We start from the raw sequence: 18,764 nt of genomic DNA, 5'->3' as shown, positions 1-18,764 counted from the left end.
CCTGGGGCTCTAAAACATCGAGCACAGCATTCCACCGCGTGCATGGCGCTAAGCGCCCAGAAAGACTGGGGGCAGACGGCCTTTTCCACCTGCGTTGTCCATCTCCACTTCGGACCCCTGTCGAAGCAGCTGTCGCTGGTCATCCTTGCGTAACGGCCGGTGACGCGTTGATGTGCAGGATGACGATCGGATAGGGTCGCAGTACGCAGTAGACATGTTCGTTAGCGGTTAGGGGCCAATGTTCCTGTTTCTTGGGCTCGTTCCCACGAACTATGTATGTAACTTATCACAGGCAAGGTATCGAGATTTAGGGCAAGACTGGATCCTGGCGGGCCCCAAATTTAGTTCTGGCATGTCCGTCGTCCATCGTGCTCCGTACAGAACGGACTTCCGCTCAGCGTCCCATACTCTAACCTTCCCCCACCATTAACCTGCGTATCGTCGAGAGTTTGGAACTCGGACATGGCATGCAGCCGCAGAACCATGATTTGGGGCACATCTGGTCCCGAGACGAGGGTCTTCTCCTTTCTCCGGGAGCCGCCATTCCTTGGACTCGTTCCTTTAGTGTCACCGTCGTGTCATCCTCACATGTGCTATGGAAAGCATCGTGGATCTGGGGGCGGATGTGGATGATGCTTCCTATTTCTTGCCTTGTGACCGCCCCTGTCTCAACTTTCTTATTCCGAATCCGTAAATATATCAAGTCACCGACATGCCCGCTTTCTTGCTCCATTTCTCTTAGAATAATTCCTGTAGGCAATAAGTACAGGTGATACTCACAACATTGCACGACACGGGGTAGTTCACCATACCCACTGCGCCTGAAGACTAGCAACGAGTACTTGCAAAAAGGTTCGTTCTTTTCATCTATTCGTTCTGTCCCGGTTGTCCTGACTTGTCATCCAGGAGGGTTGGTTAAAGCAAGACCCATTATATGGCCAACTATCGGGAGCAGCCAGCCTCTACAATAGGCTCGGAATGGGTTCTCCAAGGTCAACATTACAAGCCGGCAACTGTCCCAAATGATATGGTGTATGGTTTTCCTAGGGCCAGGCCTTGCCGTGTTACGAAGCCTCGCAGTGCGGACAACAGCCCCCGTTCTGTGGGAAGACGAAGGACTACTGTCCCCCATGGACCCGTGCGACACCATCCTGTAATAAACAACGGGTATCACTCTTCTCTGGATTCCGCTCTTCTTCTCTCCGCCATTCAGCGAAAATCTCGCCCTGTCAGCTGGCATCCCTCGTCTTCACAGTATGCTGGATACTCGTCGAATGCTAAACCCACGACGTATCCATACTGCGAGAACACTATCGCTTCGAACACCCCTGCAGAATTGTTCAGTACGGCATCATTCCACGGGCTTGCAACCCCTGTGTCATATCCTACGGCTGGCGAACCGATTTCGAATGAGTATCTCGCTCCTCTTGATGAGTGCTATGTGGCCTCGCCGGTGTCTCAAGATCTCTCCTTTCAAACGGATGAGTCGCAGGTCGACATCGTGACTTGTGCTGCAAGCATGCCCGCTGTTCCAAGCATGCCGCAATATTTGCCCCAGGACTGGACGTTCGATACAATGTCCCTGGGATGTGCTGCACCAATAAGTCACATTACCGGCCCCTTCGATAGTGTCCCTTCAGATGGTTTCACTGCACCGCCTACACCTGAAATGTTCCCTCAGCAATTCCCGGACGAGTCTCGGTCGCAGTCAGAGCCACCTTCCCAGCCGGAAGGGCCAAACGATGAGCTTATTGGTATGGGCCTTTATGACGAGCCTGACATTCTTTCGCTTGAAAGTACGCTCCTTGGAGGGCTTGACGGTTCTGAGGAGACGACTGGAAAGGGATTAAAGTTGGAGGAAACGTTTACTCCTTCGTCGGATAACGAGTCGGATGGCGAAGGAGGTGAGAAGGAGGAAGACGATGCTGAGGCGCAAGAAGAGGAAGAAGAGGAGGAGCCTCCCGCTCAGGAAACGAATGACAAGCCTGCCGAATCTGTGATAGATGCAGGTGTTCAAGAAATACGACCCAATACAGCTGTCAAAATGACAAACAAATCGTTCTTAACTGATGGAGTGGAATACGTTGGAGCTGCCATAGCGAGGTGTCCGCCTCCGATGGAGTTTTCAGGTGCATCGTCAAGTGACCTTGGATATGGGTGGATATAGTTTTTGATTCAGTGATTCTCTCCTAAGTTGCATAGCAAGGGAGTTCTTGGGTTATTGGCGTCGAGAAAGCAGAGTTTATGATACCCCGAAGAGCACGGATTGATGATGTATTATTATATAGAGAACACAGGGAGCTCCGGAATGATGTCTTGATAGATTGCAGGATGTTAATGAATCCCAATGTATAAGAAGTGTTCAAGCTGTTCCTTGTTAGTCTGATAGTATCGTGGGTTGTCGACGGAGGGATGGCGGGCTGTGACTTGGATCCGTGGAAAGCTTCGGGGCCGGAGCTAGCGCCGGCTTTGGTCCTTGTGAAAAACCTAACCCGGCACGCTTCCAGGCCCGGCTGACGTCGATTGGCGGCGTTTGGAGTCCCGTTAATGGAGAGACCGTATTAATGAAGTTTCTTTCAATCTATATTTTGTTATGGACATAGGAAAATATTTTTCGTATGCTTGAGAGCTACTTTGGCAGTTTTGGTGGCAAGGATCCCGGCAGCCGTTGAACTTTTTTCCGGCCAACTAATTGATCCCTCACGGAGGTTATTGTCAAGGCCAAAGATTAGTGGCGAAAGAAATTGGCAATAAAAATGGCCAAGCTCATTTTTACACCCTGGAAAGAGCAATCCGAACTTCTTGCTGTTCGAGACCAGTTTTATCCACCACCGTCGCAAGATGGGCCTGATATGCGCGCCAACGCGTGTGCAACGGTATGCAACATTTTCACAGTTCAAGATATCCGTGTTGACCTGGCATAAAGGTTGGAGCGTGGAAAATACGGGGCAATCTGCCTCACCCAGTGGAAGCGACTGCACTGCTGACCGACGCGATATTGCACGATGATGCCACCAAAAATTCGATATTCTCCATCAGAGCTACATATTCTGCTGCATTCTGCCGGTATACATATGTTTATATCCTTACTCTTCTAGGTTTCAAATATATCTAACTTTATTTTCATAGCTTTGTGACCGGTCTCGTCGACTCGAAGCTTCATGGACAGAAGAAAACAATGTTCCAAAAAGCTATCGACCTCGGACTCCCGGCTTCATTTGTCGAATTGCGCCATGAAGCAACTCACCGCGAACTACCTTCTTTGGTTGTGCTGCGAAGTGCGGCACAGCGCTCACTGGAATGGCTCTGGGACTATTACTGGGCCAAAATAGATTATTCCGCCGTCCCTGCTCTAGGTCCTTCAGATCAGATTAACGACATCCGACCTCTGCAGGAGGCTGTCCGACGTTGCCTGGATCAAATAAGACAGGCAGAGAAGTCCGAGCCCCCACGGAAAAAGAGGAAATTCCAGTACGACAATTTCTTTACGCAGCAGCTAATCTCCATTTGCAAGAATCACGACCAGGGAGCTTTTGCCCTCACAAAGATCTTGCTTGAAGAAAATACGTTAGTACCAACCGAACGAACGTGAGTTCCCCCCTAAATTTTAAGCAACCTCCACTAAGTTTATTACTTCAGGCTTGGGGCCTCTTTGGACGATGTGTTCTCCAGATGGGATCCGCTCTTGCAAACGATTACCGACGGTCATCCGTCTTTCTTGACCATCCTAACAGACGAAATGGTTCACGCACTGGCATCACCAAGTCGCTCGGATCTCAGGACGGATCCGTATGTCGGAGGCGTCTATATGTGGCTGGACCACATCCTGAGGTCCAAGACATGGAAGGCTAACAGAAGACATCTTTCTCTCCACTATATCCTTGCTTCTTGCCACGACAACCCAAACCACTGGACAGAGCGACTGAGTAAACAACTCCAGAAAGAACCGCGTGATTCTGATATGCTTGACATCAAAATCTCTCTGAAGGGTCGATCAGCGGCAGATGATATCAACATGGATGCAACTCCGCAGCATGATGGATCGGAAGCGTTGAACGCGTACGGATGGGAGGTCTCGGATAGTTGGAACAATAAAGCCATGGGTGTTGTGTAGTCCTAGTCTGCAAAATAAAGCATAACTCCCATTTTGTATTACTAGCTCATCATAGTTCTCTCCCTTCGATTACTGTACAACTGCAGCGAAGACCACCATTGCTACCATAGGTCACGTGTATACAGGTTACATAATGCATCTGTCATTACCAATCCATAAACTCCGAAAGGTATCCCCGCATTTTCATCCAGATAAATAAGAACGGCATAGCCCATGAATTTCGTCAGAGCCATTCGTCCCTTAATCCAACGTCGTCAAGCGACACTCAAAAGAGCCATGCATATCCACTCGATTCCTATGTGTGAGTATCCCCTTGCAATAGATATCTATGCAGGCAGTCTGTAAATGAAGTACTTAGTGCTTACCAGTTTCTGATATGTTTATTAGGGACGGGGACGGGCAATAATTATGCCTACCTCGTGACTGATGAACCGACGAAGGATTCCGTGATCATCGACCCGGCGAACCCTCCCGAGTAAGTGATTTTCTCCACGACTGCTAACAATGAGAGTCCCATCTGATGATAACTACTAGAGTTGCTCCGGTGTTGAAATCCCAAATAGATGCTGGCAAGATCAACCTCAAAGCCATTATCAACACCCATCAGTAAGTTTATTGCCAATATCATGTAACATTTTGAAAGATACTGATCGTATAAGCCACTGGGATCATGCTGGAGGTAACGGCGAGATTGTAAGCGCAAATACCCCGCGATCATGCCTTCAGTGCGCTGACCTGACGTTTTATAGCTCCAACAATTCGGCAAGCTGGCCGTGATAGGCGGCAAAGACTGCCAGCATGTTACGCAGACGCCAAAACATGGCGAGGTGTTCAAGATCGGTGAACGCATCACAGCGAAGGCACTCCACACCCCGTGCCACACGCAAGATAGCATCTGCTATTTCCTTGAAGACGGAGACCAGCGAGCTGTCTTCACGGGCGACACGCTTTTCATTGGAGGTATGTCGATTGTGCATACTGCACTTTATTACGTGGTGGCTAATCATTATAGGATGTGGACGATTCTTCGAAGGAAATGCGGAGCAGATGCACAAAGCCCTGAACGAGACCCTCGCATCTCTACCTGATGATACTAAGATCTATGTAGGTAACTCGCCAGAATGGTTGAGAACTTGAGCTGATGAAACCTTCAGACCGGCCACGAGTACACCAAATCGAATGTGAAGTTCTGCCTCGCAGTGTCCCAAGCAGAGCCAATCAAGAAGCTCGAGGCTTTCGCAGAGAAGAACCGAAACACCCAAGGAGCTTTCACCATTGGGGAAGAGAAGGTAAGACACTACCAGCAAGATTGACGAGGGGTCTTTGGACTGACGAGGCTGCAGCTCCATAACGTGTTCATGAGGGTCACAGTAAGTTTAAGTTATCCCTAATTTATTTGATTAAATAACGTACTAACCGATGACTTAGGACCCGGAGATCCAGAAAGTCACCGGAAAGACACAGCCGGTAGAAGTGATGGCTGTTTTGAGAGAAATGAAGAACAAGATGTGATTTATCCCCAGCACCAATGCATCGAGTTGAAACTGCAATGAAATACCTTAAATTTATCAATGGCTACCCTCTACCCTCGCAGTGTAAGCCGTTTATCGTTCAATGGGACTGTACCCTCTATCCGTTCTCTTAAGGTATTCATAGGGCGTACCAATTTTATACATATCTCCGTTATTATGATCCAGCCTTCTTTTGCCATATGGGTTCATGGCCAGAACGTACGTAGAAAGCATACTCGCTAACCATCCATGGGTGCTCACCACTTTGCCCAAGCGGAGAGAGTCAATCCAAAGCCTTCGAAGTTATGGAACGTCGATACCGCAAAGCGATGAACTCAATTAAGAACAGAAACACCAATCAATTCTCCCCTGAGACAAGGTTACTTGTCTTAGAACACAGATAACGCAAGGTTCCTAACTTTCCTCAGGAATTGACTTTGGGAGCTACTTTGGTTCACTATTTTAAGATTCCAGCTCCCTGCTAGGTACCTATCCCCGCTTTCGGAGAACATTGGAGCTGACGAATGATAGCCACTTCCCGTAATTTATTCGAGAAATTCTTGAAATGCTTTTTTTCTTTTCGAATGGAGTGGGTGGTTTCGAAGGGATCCAAGTTTACATGCCGTATCATTGTGACGTCAGATCGCTCAGACACTAAAACCTGCAATAAATACCTGCCATCTCTTCGACATCCATCAATCATGACTGATAATAGGTAGGTATAAAATCCGCCTGTTCTCAGGTGAATTGGTGTAGAGTGTTGTTCTATTTTATTCTTGTTCAGGAGCAAAACCCCGTGTACCGTACAATCCCAAGCAAGCCATGGCAAACACGAACGAGCAAGGCCGCATCGACCCCAGCGGAGCAGCAGGGGACCCTCCATCGAGGACGAGCACCATTCTCGAAACTGGAGCCTCTATAGTTCAGCGTTTCGAACCAACCCAGCAGTTGTGTGCTCACCTCAATGCCTTCCACGTCTATGCGGAGGATCCGACGCGCTGCGTCGAAGCAAATCATTACTGCTCGCATATCACCGAAGGTTCGTCATACTATAGACATACATGAGAGTGGATGGCGAGATGTCCGACGAGTATGTATGTTGATTGTTGAGCACAGATCTCCGCCAATGTCTGATCTATGACACGCCCAATGCCAACGCGAGACTGATCGGGGTCGAGTACATGATATCTCCGCGGGTCTACGAGACGCTTCCGAAGGAGGAACGGGAGCTCTGGCATTCCCACCAGTATGAGGTCAAGAGCGGTATGCTGGTCATGCCTGCCCCGCCAGGTAAGGGACATATTCATGACAGCTCTACCACCCTATATACTATATAAAAATAAGGAAAGCTAACTAACATATTTCCTATAGGAACACCCACACCGGTCTGGTCCGCCGCAGAACTGACAGAAATGCAGCAACTAATTCCCCTCTACGGCAAGACCTACCACCTCTGGCAGATCGACAGAGGTGATACAGTCCCGATTGGCCAACCGCAGCTCATGGGGAGCTTCACGTCGGACGACACCGTGAGGAGGGCTAAGCGGGGAGGTCTGGACGAGTTGTTGGCAGATCGGGATGCGAGGTTCGGCGTGAATTACAAGGACAAGGCGGAGAGAAGGAAAGATATTCCACCTGTGAATATACATCCCGGTATGTTATGCTTGTCTCCAACAGTCTTTCTTCACAATTGTCCCAAGTCCTGTTTGGATCAACAAGTACGGAGAAGCTAATTAGCGAGTCCGCGTAGATTGCGATGCGATCTTGAAGAAGCAGGTCACTACCGGTGACAGGCTAAATGAGTACACGTAAATGTGTCGAAATGATGTTGAGGCCCGGCGAAGTTGGATCAACAGGAACTCATTTCTTTGCATTTTATAAAATTAACCCGATGGGACGAAAAAGCAAGAACAGAGGGCGCAATCTCAAATAAAGCGTACCATGAAAAAGAAATACCAATCTCCTAATTTCAAAGGGTAAAATGCTCCTTTTCCACTTCCTCCGTCAGAAATTTCTCCAAGAGTCAAATGCCCACGATCAGAACTCGGAGTCATCCATCGGGGCTGAGCAGGACCACCTGTTTGGATGATTTAGTAAACGAAACAACCATTATAACCAATTAAACTTTACGTTCACCTTTCTTAAGGGGACGATCGTGTAAAGCTGGGCTCAAAAAGCAGCAAAGCCGAACTGTCACGCGAGGGGGAAGCGACGCCTTTTCTGGCATTAATCCCCCCCCAACTTACAGAACTATCTACGCACATTACTTTTACAGAAGACAAAATAATGCCCATCATAAATGACTGCATATTTAAGTATCCACCTATCTACCTATCTATCAAGAGCATGTCTCCCACCCACAACCTCTCAGCTTCCCAGTCCCATAGTTAAATGGGGTAAAAGTCGAGGGTGTTGTTCGGGGATATCTCGTGGGTGTAATCGAGACGTATGATGTTGATCTTGCTTCTCTGTCCACACTTGCACGTCCTGGTGTTTTATTTCGGAGACGACAAGCTCTAGCGTTTTTTTAGAAGCGTTTGTGTTTTGGGAATGTCGGTATGCTGAAGGTATAAATGGAACGGGAAGGGAAGGAAGGGAAAAAAACTCGACATTAGAATCGGTTTGCATTAAGGTGCCTCTGCCGCCGAGAGACTCGTCGCGAATAGACAAGGAATCGTGACTTGACATTCGTTGCGAGCAATATATTCAATGAGATATGGCATCATGATGCGAACATCTCGAGAACCAGCTAGGTTCTAGCAGCTCAACAGGCACTCAGTAAAAGGCATTCAAGAATGGCGTAGTCATTATGCCAAACGATAAGTAACTCCAGATGTTGAGTAGCTAACTGTAGAATTAGTCACAAAACGCCTGGCGTAGTTACAAATCGCGTCGTCCATCTGTGTGCATATCAAGAAGACAACTCACGGAGCGAAGCAAGAGACGAAAGGGAAAAATTTAAACTAGCGAAAGACCCCACGTGACCAATACTCCGGCGCGACTCGGACCTCCGAAACACCGCAGAGCTCCGGCCGAAGCTCAAGCCCTGAATAATACATACCAGAACCGCCAGCTCCAATTGCGCCCCCCTCAAATGGAGCGCCTATTGCGACAAGGCCTGAGGCGCACGACGCCCGGTGCCATGTTCCGCCTCGGCCTCAACGGCCTGGGCGTCTTCTGCGCTTTCACACTGATCACCGAACACCTCTTCACCGTGCAGCTGGCCGAGGGGCCCTCCATGTACCCCACCTTCAGCGTCCGGGGCGACTACCTCCTGGTGTCGAGGCTGCACAAGCACGGGAAGGGCATCGAGGTGGGGGACGTGGTGCGGTTCTACCATCCGACGTTCCTGGGGGTCAATGGCGCGAAGAGGGTGCTGGGGATGCCGGGCGATTTTGTGTGCAAGGACCCGGCCTTCAGCACCGAGGTCGGGACGCAGCAGGAGATGATACAGGTGAAAGAAGCGCCCCTAGTGGCTTGTAACTCACAAGCTAATTGAGGTGTGAAATTCAGGTTCCTGAGGGCCATGTCTACCTCGCCGGAGACAATCTTCCCTGGTCGAGAGATTCCAGAAACTATGGGCCCGTGCCTTTGGGCCTGGTCAATGGAAAGATTATTGCTCGCGTCTGGCCGCCCTCGAAAATCGAATGGGTCAAAAATACTCTGCAACCTGCCCAATTTGAGGAGGAATAGGATCTTGTGCATACTTGTCGGGAGCGGTGAAGTGTATGATATGATGTGAAATTTTACAGGGATAGAGTGGTCTCGGAAAGGCGTCAGGAGTATTGAAGGGAAAAAATGGGGTGTATATTCATACATATCAGTTGTACAGTACATTTATCGCATGCAAAATGAGACCATAATGTCCGACCAGGACAAATGAATCATCTGAACGTCGACGGGTTCCTTCTCTTGTATGGCAGAGGCTCAACCCTCTTCCTCCGAAGCTCCAAATCAGCACCTTCAAATCCGATCTGCTTCATAACTTCTTCCGTTCCATCATCCCACTGGGTCCTGAACAGGTGCGCACCAATGGGCTTGAGATGGTATCTGGCCTGGAGAGTGCGAAGGCGGAGGTCATCCCGGCTCGTCTCCTTCTCCTTCACAGCCGCGAAGTCCAGGGGCTTCGAATCCTTCTGCTCCATGACGAAGAGGGAAAGCCGGTGGTACGGGCTTCCCTTCTGCGCAATCGGGGGGAGCCAAGGCAGGACCACCTGGGACTCCTCCGAAAGCTTCGAAAGGTCGACGCGCGTGTTGGTGGGCGAGATGGGAACATTAACCGCCAGGTAGTGGCATTTGTAGTCGAAGCCATTCTTCTCGACGTTTGGAACATCGGGGTCGACGACGGCAATAGTCACCAGCTTCTCACCACGCTCAAAGGACTGAATGTTGAGCTTCGGCGTCGTCACACTGACACGGGAGTTCACAAACTCTCCAGGCTGGACGCTGCGCCGGCCAAAGTAGAGCTTGACATCGACGATCGGATCGCAGTGAGGAAGGACGTCAGGGATGACTTTCATCTGCGTGATCCGCTGGACGATGATCAGGCGGCGGTACTCTCTCCATTTGCAGTCCGCCAGATACCGGTAGATAGGCTTGTTCATGTCCCCTGCGTACATCTCATCAGTACTCGCGCATACAACGTAGACGAGGAAAATTCACAAGCGATGCTACCTTGCCCATCTTCAAACCTCTTCTTGACCATCGGGTCATTGATGTCGGCGAGGATCTTGAGACGTTCAAGGTGCAGTTCCATAGCCCTCAGCCGCGAGTTCTTCGACACTTCTCCCCCCGCCTCTTCCGCGGGCTTCGCCCGGAGTCTCTCTATCCGGCCGCGCTCCGTTTCGATCTGTTTGAGCTTCTCCTCGCGGTCTGCGAGCAGAACCTTGCGAGCCTCCTGGAAACATTGATAGGGCAGCTGCTCGAAGGGGATGTTGGGAGAGTCTTGCAAGGCCGCACGACGTCGACGAGATCCAATGGGACGAACGCCGGATTTCAAAAGCTTCTTCTCCAGTCGGGGACTCGTCACAAGAGCGGGATCGGGCGCCTTATAGAAAGGCACCTTCTGGGTTTCGGCCTGGGCCTCATCTTGAGAAGCGGCAGTCGACCGGAAGGACCGCGTCGCCTGGAGCTGGATGACGGGAAGCCCTTTACCATAGGTTGTCCGCAGACATTGGAGCAGCGGCCGTGAGGCCAGCTCGCAATGAGACATGGCGTCGGGTGGTGCTGGCCGTGAGGATGTTCAACTGGGTTCGTCGACGATGTTCGGGGCGGACTTTTTTGTCGAGCCTCCGCCAGCGCTCGCCTCGCTAGTGCCGCGCTCCGAAAGTCTGCGGCTTTCCGAACTTTTGCTTGCCCAGGGCCGACGTCGACCTCAACCAGGCGCAATTCCTAGCCATCGTTGCGCTTTTTTTTTTTTTTTTCACAATGCCCGGAAGCAGTGCGGTGCGGGCGCTGAGATGGCTCGCGCGCAGTTCGAGCGGCCTTCTTCATGGGCCTGAGGCTATGACGGTATGGGCATCCATTCTCCGCTCGATAGACATCGTCTTATACTAACGTCTTGACGTTGATGGAAACAGCAACGCTTCGCAGCGTCCTTCTCACGATCAATGGCCACGGAGGCTCAGATCTCGACCTCCCAGGGCACCCCGATCGCAGACTCGATCGTCACCGAGATCCCGAAGCCAACATGGAACACCCCTCCCGTCCAGGCGACACTCTACTCGTTCCCCTCGATGGAGCCTGTCAGTTTCGTCGAATACCCTCAGAAACACCTCCTCATGCCCCTCCGAAAGGATATTCTGCACCGTGCGATTGTCTACGAAGGTGACAAGACGCGACAAGGTACGGCCAGCACGAAGTGGAGAGACGACGTGCACGGAAGTGGCAGAAAGCTGCACCCCCAGAAGGGTACCGGTCAGGCGCGTGTTGGAGACAAGAAGTCGCCCATCCGGAAAGGAGGTGGTGTGGCCTTTGGTCCTCACCCCAGAGATTTCTCCACGGGGCTGCCTCGGAAGATCTACGACCAGGCGTGGCGGATAGCCCTGAGCTACCGGTTTAAGCGAGGCCAGCTGATTATCATCGAGAACAAGATCGAAATCCCAGAGGACGCTACGCCCTGGTTGATCAAAGACATGTTCAAGGTGAACGGCTGGGGACGTGAGAACGGAAGATCGACCCTCATCACGGACATCAAGGACGACTTCCTGTTTAGCACTGTTCGGGAGGTGGGAGAGCATGCGAAGATCCTGGACCGGGCAGATGTCGATGTGAAGGATCTACTGGAGACTGGCAGACTGATTATTGAGAAGCGGGCGTTGGATAGGATCCTGGCTGAGCATTCAAGGGACTTGAACAACAAGCCTGCAAAGGCCCAATACTAACGGCGATGTACTGTACAATAATCGGCGATGGAATATCTTCCCCTTTCCTTCTCAGAGCATTGTGTATGAAATAGACGAAAATACGGTATGATTGTTTGAGGCATGGTTCTTTCTATAGTATACGCCTCGCTCGTCGTAGAGAGTCCGGGGAAAGTCTGTGCGTTGCAAATCGCCAGGACATTGATAAACGATACACAGATCAGTCTAGTAGAGATACCCCGCCAGACTGATAAGCCCTCTAGAATAACCGAGTTTACGTTCGGGTGCTGCTGATCGCGCGCCTCGGAAGCGGTGGTCTGTCGGCGAGGAAAATCAGCGCTGGAAAAAACTCCGAGGTCAACCGCTTGCAGACGGAGCGGAGAACTTCTCGATTTCTCGTACGAAAGCGACGCCGCAACTCGTCCGACTCCTCCCCTTTTTGATCCTTCCAGGAGGAGCTGTCAACGTCCTTTTTTGCCTTCGATGTTGCTTCGATTGAGCTGTTCCCGCGTGACCACGCCGCTGAGCAGGTTCTCACGGCGCTCACCAGGCGCGATGCCTCTACGCGCAAAGGTGACCAACCCGGCGATTGCTGGGTACGCCAGGGTATGTCGGAGCTCTGCTTCTTCTCGAAATGGATGCTGACAGCCTGCCAGATGTCGACAGTGCCTGAACTCCCCAAGGAGCTGCCCGAAGACGATCCCGATGACGTTCTGTTCAACTCCCTCTACGGCGTTCGGATCATCGAGCTCAACCGGCCGAAGAAGCTCAATTCCTTGAACGCCTCGATGGCCCGCAAGATCCTGCCTAGACTAAAGGTATACAATCTTCGAAACGTCTTCTCCGGGATAATGAGCTAAGGGGTGGAACAGGAATGGGAGAAATCTCAGCTTGCCAATATCGTCATCGTCTCCGGCGCGGGCAGCAAAGCTCTCTGCGCCGGCGGAGACGTCGCAGCGCTGGCTCTGCAGAATGAGCAGGGTCCCGAGGGCCAGCAGAAGTCCGCGGACTTCTTCGGTCTCGAATACCAGCTTGACCATGTCATTGCTACCTACAGCAAGCCCTTCATCTCCGTGATGGACGGCATCACCATGGGTGGTGGCGTCGGTCTCAGCGTCCACGCCCCGTTCCGGATTGCAACTGAGCGCACCGTGTTTGCCATGCCTGAGACGACCATTGGATTCTTCCCAGACGTTGGCGGTTCTTTCTTCCTGCCGCGTCTCGACGGCGAGATCGGAACCTACCTGGCCCTGACCTCGGAGCGCCTGACGGGCGTGCAGGCCTTCTACGCTGGTATCGCTACACACTACCTGGACTCGAGCGTGCTCGGCAACCTGACGGCGCGACTGTCGGAGCTGGTGTTCAAGGACTACGCCTCTCTCCCTGAGCGTCTGGACCTGGTCAACAAGACCGTGGCCGAGTTCTCTACCGGCCTGCCACCGCTGGACCAGGAGCCTATTCTCCTTGCCGGCAACCTGCGAAAGGCGATCGACCGCTGCTTCAAGCACAACACCGTGGAGGAGATCTTCAAGGCCCTCGAGAATGAGGCCAGCAGCGAGACTAGCACCAAGGAGTGGGCGCGGAAGACCCTGGAGACGCTGTCCCAGCGCTCCCCGACGTCGTTGCGGGTGACTCTGCGCCAGCTCCGCCTGGGCAAGAAGTGGTCGATCGCGGAGACCTTCCAGCGCGAGCACCAGATCGCCTCGCACTTCATGAGACACCACGACTTCGTCGAGGGCGTCAAGGCCCGCCTGATGTCCAAGCCCCCGGCGACGCCCAAGTGGCAGCCCGCGACCCTGGCCGAGGTCACGGACGACGTTGTCGACCAGTTCTTCACGATCCCGGCTGGCGAGAGCCGGCTGCCGCTCTACAACGACGTCGACTACGAGAACTACCCCCACGCGCACTACGCCCTGCCCAGCGAGAAGGAGATCGAGAAGTTCGTGCGGGACAACTCGTTGACGAGGAAGCAAACGGTCAACGACTTTGTGAGCAAGTGGGGCCACAAGGAGGGCGTCCGGGAGAAGGTCGCAGAAGTGCTGGCCCGGCGGACGGTCAAGACGCCAGAGGGGTTGCGATGGGCTGAGGAGTAAGGTTGTTGATGCGACATGTGAGTTTCCTGTGTTTAGATGTTATATACACATGTATTGTTTAGAGTGAATTTACGTCTTGTGCATAGAAACTAAATGTCTCATCAATTTCTAAGGAAACATATCCTAGAATTTACCTGCTTAAGCTTTGTGAACACTACACCCCGACAACTATAAACACCGATCAAGAAACCATCATCATTCATCAAGTTATCTTGGTCCCTTCAAACTCCATAACAGATCAATCATTCCGCATCCATCCCTCCATATGTACATACATTTCAGTATAGTATCGTACCTAGAACTCCAGCACCCAGACATCCCCCAATCGCTCATTCGACTCCCCCAACCCGCCCTGCACAACAACCTTCCCCCCATCCCCAAATACATCCGCCGCAAACCACCCTCTCGGATCCGGCCTGACATCCCCATCCCCCTTCGCATCCACCTCCCTCCACCTCTTCTCCTGCACATCAAAAGCCCACACATCCCCCAACATCTTCCCCGCGCCCTGATGCCCAAGGGCACTCGGATCCCTCTCCCCGAACAGCGTCACGAGCTTTACCTTACCCCCAACCGTGACGGGCACCAGCGCACTCACACTCCTTGGCGCGGGACCGGACTTCCCATCAGCTTCGTACGGTATCGAAGTCCAAGAGTCCGTCTCGGGGGAATAAACATCCACGTTCCCGCCCTGCTCGGTCTTCCCGTCGAAGCCATTGATCCGGTAGAGCTGCCTATCGGTGGGGGAGAAAGCGATCGAGGTCCCTCCCCTCGGTGGATCAGGCGCAGACGCGAGGGCCGTCCACGTCCGGCTCGAGAGCCGGAAGGCCCAGAGGTCCGAGAGACGGCCCTTCTCGGGGCATCCGGCGTGGAGGTAGATCGTGTCGACACCGTCGGAGGCCATGCAGTGGTAGCTGCGGGCGGGTGGGTAGGAAGAAGAGTCCGCAGAAGAGGCGGGCTCGATGAACGACCAGGTCGAGGTTGATGGGTCGAAGGACCAGAGACCGCCTCTCTCCTCGATCGGGACCATCGCGACGCCGCCCCGGCCGGAGAAGAGGTAGATCTTCCCGTTGAGGGTAGTCGAGGCGGAGCCGACGCGGGGGGATGGGGAGGGGGAGGATGGTGTAGCGGGTTTAGTGGTGAGGGTCGATGATGCGCCTGTTCATTCATCTATCAGCATGCCAAATTCTATACTCCAGACAAGAAATAAATAACACTGACCTCCAGTCAAAGACAACACATGCACATCATTATCCCTCGGCTCGCGCGGCCTCAGCTCGCCGCCAAAGACGTGCGCCTGGCCATCGACGACGGCGAGGATCTGCGACGAGCGCCGCAGGACCTCGGTCTCGAGGAGCTTGTGCCATCTGGCGGGGATGGCAGTAGTCATGGTTGTAACTGTAGCCTTTCTTTGCTTTGCGGAGAAGTCTCTACTAGGGATTATTGATCTAAATAGACGAGTTGAGGTTGAGGCTATGCGCTGCATGGAACATATGAGAGGTATATAGAATGATTGATGCGTCTAGGGTATATATGTATGAAGCGTGGTATATATATCATAAATCTAGAGATCGGGGGTAACCCTGCCCTTTATTTAACATTATTATCGTTATTTTATCACATTATCATTATTAGGCACCACGCGGGTTGACAAACTCTCCGCCGGCCATCGAACGTCAAAGTGGAGAAACGGGACCAGGCCCAACCGCAAGCACAGACAGTATCTCGTGGGCAGATATCAAAACGGCATGACTGGTGCGATCGGATCGCAGCCAAGATCCCCAACGAGAAAAGGAGAAGGTAAAAAAGGATGTCGTGAGGACCTTGTGGACGATTGTCTGTGTGTCTATCCATCCGTCCGTTGGGACTTTTTTCTTCCAGATCATGCTGACACACGGGAGAGGCTTCAAACCCCGCCTGTCCCGCATGCAGGCTCAACTATCACCAGGTAGAGACAGTGGAGGAATCTTATCGCGGGATGTAGAGTTCGAGGTGGACGGAAATGGCGCTAGGTCATGCTATGATGGATCTGAATAGAATTAGGGGGTGAGTGGGCAAAAAGGGAAAAAAAAGATCCCAAGATGAGATCTCCCTCACTATGTTTACGGACAGCACAAGTAGAACAAAAATATAGAATAAAAAATCCGTGGAAAACTGCAGTTCCGTGAGCAAAACGATCCCGCCAAATCGCAGATCCGGCCAGGCCCCGCAGAGTCCGTTCGAAAAAAGCTTCCGTCTCGTACCACGTTCGCCCGAAAAGTCTCCGGGGTGTCGGGACCTGCGATCATTATCTTTAAACTTTTAGTATATCCATCCATCTATACATCTATGTATAATGAGACTTTTATGAGCTGCTCAATTGGATAACCGGAAGGTCTGGAACCTACGAAAGAAAAATAAAAAAAGAGAAGCACGATGTCAGAAGATCCAGAATCACCCAACGAGCAGCAGCAGCAGCAGCAGCAACATCAACAAAACCAGGAACCAGATGATAATGACACATACGACGCATCCCAAAGCTTACTGGAACACTCTCCTGCATGCCAACAGACTCAATCCCGAAGATCAAATGCAAATCCAAATGTGAAAGGCGTTCTCAGGCGCCTCTACATCTCGCACTTCCTCTCGACATGGAGTTTCCGTATGTTCGAGTTCGGCGCGGTCCTGTTCCTCGCGTCGATCTTCTCCGGAACGCTGCTCTACGCCTCCGTCTACGCCCTCGTGCGGTCCCTCGCGGTGGCGGTCCTGTCTTCGTGGCTGGGGTCGCTGGTCGATCGGCTGAATAGGCTGATGGCGCTGAGGTTGTCGATTGGTATGTATGGAGCTTCCATGTAGAAGTTCACCGTATTGCACTATACAAAGACTGATTTGTCGGAAAAACAAAAGTCTGGCAGAGAATCCCCGTGGCGCTTTCGTGCCTCTGTTTCATCCTTCTGTTGGGCTCTGACGATGGGTCACCCGTTGTTCCGATCTTGTTCGTGGTTGTAGCGCTGCTGGCTTGTCTGGAGAAGCTGGCGTCCGTTGCGAACACCGTGGCGGTGGAGAGAGATTGGGTATGTCCAGATCCATTGCCCTGGATATATCACTGTGCCAATTCTAATTCAGATCAGGTCATCGTTGTCTCAGAGAGTCTTGATATTCCCAGACAAGGTAGGACCTTGCAGCCCTCCTGAAGAAGACTGCGTTGGCGCTGAGTGCTAAAAAAGAACACCTACAGAACTGAATGCGTCCATGAGACGCATCGATCTCTTCTGCAAGCTCTTCGCTCCCGTCTTTATCTCTTTCGTTGACAGCATATCGACGAGAGGCGCTATCTGGACGGTATTTGGATTGAATGCATCTTGGGTTTTGATTGAATATGTCGCCATCGCACAGGTGAGTAGATGACAACATCCACATTTCCTTTTCTACAATTTTCAAAATGTCAGACGCTGACAATCCATCATCAGGTATATAAAGCCGTACCCGAACTCGCACGACAGGGAGACTCAACTTCCACGGACGAGAGCGTCTCCGACCCGGATATGGAACTGCCGTCTCGAAGTTCCTTATTCCGCAAATGCATCCTCTACCTCAAAAGCGCAGCCGCTCCCTGGCGCGAATACCTCTCCAGCCCCGTCTTCCTTGCATCCTTCGCCCTGAGCATGCTCTACCTCACCGTCCTCTCCTTCGGGACGCAGATGGTCACCTACCTGCTCTACATCGGGTTCACATCCTTCGAAGTAGGCTGCGTGAGGATCGGGGCAGTGGTCTCGGAGCTGGCGGGGACATGGGCGGCGCCGCTGGCTATGAACAGGGTCGGACCGGTGCGGTCTGGACTGTGGTTTATCGACTGGCAGCTCGGCTGTCTGGCCGCTGCTGCCGCGGCGTTCGCGTTCCTGGATCCTAGCTCTAAGTTTGTGGCCGTTAGTCTTATCGTTGGCGTGGCGCTGAGTCGGCTTGGGCTGTGGGGATTCGATCTCTCGGTGCAATTTCTTGTTCAGGAGGCAAGTCTATGATCCCGTCAGGTTTCCTATCTGCTTGAACAATCACTTACCTCCTTTCCTTGCTTAGAATACGGACGAGAACGCCAGAGCACGCTTTTCCTCCACCGAAATGGCGCTGCAGAATATCTTTGAGCTTCTATCCTTTGCCTCCACCATCGTGTTCCCTCGGCCGGAGCAGTTCAAATATCCCGTCTTCATCAGCTATGGCGCTATTGTGGTAGCCGCAATTTCCTTTGCTGTCTATGTAAGAAAGGAAAGAGGACATCTTCTGCACATGTCGAAGTGTTTGGGTGGTGACAAACTTTGGGCATCCAGCAGGCGAATTGATTCTGATGATGCTATGAATGTGTGAGGAGCGGGTCCTCTTCGATTTTCCTAGTCAGCAGTCTTAAAATTTGTATATGTTGAGGAACATAGAATAATTTATACTGTTAACTGCACCCTCACTCTGATATGAAAGGCAATCGCAATCTAGTTTATCTGCAACGTAGAGAAGAGCCAACGGGGGTCCTCTGAACAGTTCAATAACAAAACTTCGACACTTAGGTATAAAATTGTATCCCATACAAAATAAGAAGAGAAACGCTCAAAGGAAACCACGATAAGACAGATATCTGTATATTCATACCACCGGACAATCAAACGGGTATATATAATACCAGCTGGTCTCAGTCAAACAATCTCGATTCATAGCACAT

At 51.7% G+C, this 18,764-nt stretch overlaps 11 protein-coding genes across 11 annotated transcripts; 8 read left to right on the top strand and 3 right to left on the bottom strand.

Moving 5' to 3' along the window:
• Positions 1-934: 934 nt before the first annotated feature.
• VTN00DRAFT_4171 (uncharacterized protein) lies at positions 935-2,167 on the top strand (the record flags this gene model as incomplete). The annotated part of the gene is made up of 1 exon (XM_069430570.1): positions 935-2,167. The coding sequence occupies one exon, from the start codon at positions 935-937 to the stop codon at positions 2,165-2,167; it is 1,233 nt and encodes a 410-aa protein (XP_069289692.1).
• A 22-nt stretch (positions 2,168-2,189) lies between these two features.
• On the bottom strand, positions 2,190-2,601 carry VTN00DRAFT_4170 (uncharacterized protein; the record flags this gene model as incomplete). The annotated part of the gene is made up of 2 exons (XM_069430569.1): positions 2,190-2,475; positions 2,558-2,601. 2 exons carry the CDS (start codon positions 2,599-2,601, stop codon positions 2,190-2,192), a joined length of 330 nt encoding a protein of 109 aa, XP_069289691.1.
• A 155-nt stretch (positions 2,602-2,756) lies between these two features.
• On the top strand, positions 2,757-4,114 carry VTN00DRAFT_4169 (uncharacterized protein; the record flags this gene model as incomplete). The annotated part of the gene is made up of 4 exons (XM_069430567.1): positions 2,757-2,876; positions 2,927-3,066; positions 3,130-3,588; positions 3,640-4,114. The coding sequence occupies 4 exons, from the start codon at positions 2,757-2,759 to the stop codon at positions 4,112-4,114; spliced, it is 1,194 nt and encodes a 397-aa protein (XP_069289690.1).
• A 213-nt stretch (positions 4,115-4,327) lies between these two features.
• On the top strand, positions 4,328-5,626 carry VTN00DRAFT_4168 (uncharacterized protein; the record flags this gene model as incomplete). The annotated part of the gene is made up of 9 exons (XM_069430566.1): positions 4,328-4,415; positions 4,502-4,589; positions 4,649-4,720; positions 4,774-4,807; positions 4,864-5,074; positions 5,127-5,218; positions 5,269-5,403; positions 5,458-5,484; positions 5,543-5,626. The coding sequence occupies 9 exons, from the start codon at positions 4,328-4,330 to the stop codon at positions 5,624-5,626; spliced, it is 831 nt and encodes a 276-aa protein (XP_069289689.1).
• Positions 5,627-6,447: 821 nt separating this feature from the next.
• VTN00DRAFT_4167 (uncharacterized protein) lies at positions 6,448-7,437 on the top strand (the record flags this gene model as incomplete). Its single annotated transcript, XM_069430565.1, has 4 exons — positions 6,448-6,664; positions 6,742-6,915; positions 6,997-7,278; positions 7,376-7,437. 4 exons carry the CDS (start codon positions 6,448-6,450, stop codon positions 7,435-7,437), a joined length of 735 nt encoding a protein of 244 aa, XP_069289688.1.
• Positions 7,438-8,719: 1,282 nt separating this feature from the next.
• Positions 8,720-9,318, top strand: VTN00DRAFT_4166 (uncharacterized protein; the record flags this gene model as incomplete). The annotated part of the gene is made up of 2 exons (XM_069430564.1): positions 8,720-9,079; positions 9,139-9,318. The coding sequence occupies 2 exons, from the start codon at positions 8,720-8,722 to the stop codon at positions 9,316-9,318; spliced, it is 540 nt and encodes a 179-aa protein (XP_069289687.1).
• A 191-nt stretch (positions 9,319-9,509) lies between these two features.
• On the bottom strand, positions 9,510-10,837 carry VTN00DRAFT_4165 (uncharacterized protein; the record flags this gene model as incomplete). The annotated part of the gene is made up of 2 exons (XM_069430563.1): positions 9,510-10,234; positions 10,288-10,837. The coding sequence occupies 2 exons, from the start codon at positions 10,835-10,837 to the stop codon at positions 9,510-9,512; spliced, it is 1,275 nt and encodes a 424-aa protein (XP_069289686.1).
• Positions 10,838-11,052: 215 nt separating this feature from the next.
• Positions 11,053-12,008, top strand: VTN00DRAFT_4164 (mitochondrial 54S ribosomal protein uL4m; the record flags this gene model as incomplete). The annotated part of the gene is made up of 2 exons (XM_069430562.1): positions 11,053-11,136; positions 11,205-12,008. The coding sequence occupies 2 exons, from the start codon at positions 11,053-11,055 to the stop codon at positions 12,006-12,008; spliced, it is 888 nt and encodes a 295-aa protein (XP_069289685.1).
• Positions 12,009-12,470: 462 nt separating this feature from the next.
• On the top strand, positions 12,471-14,080 carry VTN00DRAFT_4163 (mitochondrial 37S ribosomal protein mS47; the record flags this gene model as incomplete). Its single annotated transcript, XM_069430561.1, has 3 exons — positions 12,471-12,593; positions 12,644-12,805; positions 12,860-14,080. The coding sequence occupies 3 exons, from the start codon at positions 12,471-12,473 to the stop codon at positions 14,078-14,080; spliced, it is 1,506 nt and encodes a 501-aa protein (XP_069289684.1).
• Positions 14,081-14,375: 295 nt separating this feature from the next.
• On the bottom strand, positions 14,376-15,470 carry VTN00DRAFT_4162 (uncharacterized protein; the record flags this gene model as incomplete). The annotated part of the gene is made up of 2 exons (XM_069430560.1): positions 14,376-15,238; positions 15,302-15,470. The coding sequence occupies 2 exons, from the start codon at positions 15,468-15,470 to the stop codon at positions 14,376-14,378; spliced, it is 1,032 nt and encodes a 343-aa protein (XP_069289683.1).
• Positions 15,471-16,495: 1,025 nt separating this feature from the next.
• On the top strand, positions 16,496-18,418 carry VTN00DRAFT_4161 (uncharacterized protein; the record flags this gene model as incomplete). The annotated part of the gene is made up of 6 exons (XM_069430559.1): positions 16,496-16,892; positions 16,967-17,133; positions 17,191-17,230; positions 17,298-17,455; positions 17,530-18,066; positions 18,134-18,418. 6 exons carry the CDS (start codon positions 16,496-16,498, stop codon positions 18,416-18,418), a joined length of 1,584 nt encoding a protein of 527 aa, XP_069289682.1.
• Between the last annotated feature and the right edge of the window lie 346 nt (positions 18,419-18,764).

This window comes from Thermoascus crustaceus (genome assembly GCF_041956765.1).
Source record: "Thermoascus crustaceus strain CBS 181.67 unplaced genomic scaffold VTN00scaffold_2, whole genome shotgun sequence".
NCBI classification, from domain to species: domain Eukaryota; kingdom Fungi; phylum Ascomycota; class Eurotiomycetes; order Eurotiales; family Thermoascaceae; genus Thermoascus; species Thermoascus crustaceus.
This window is presented reverse-complemented; position numbering and strand designations above follow the sequence as displayed.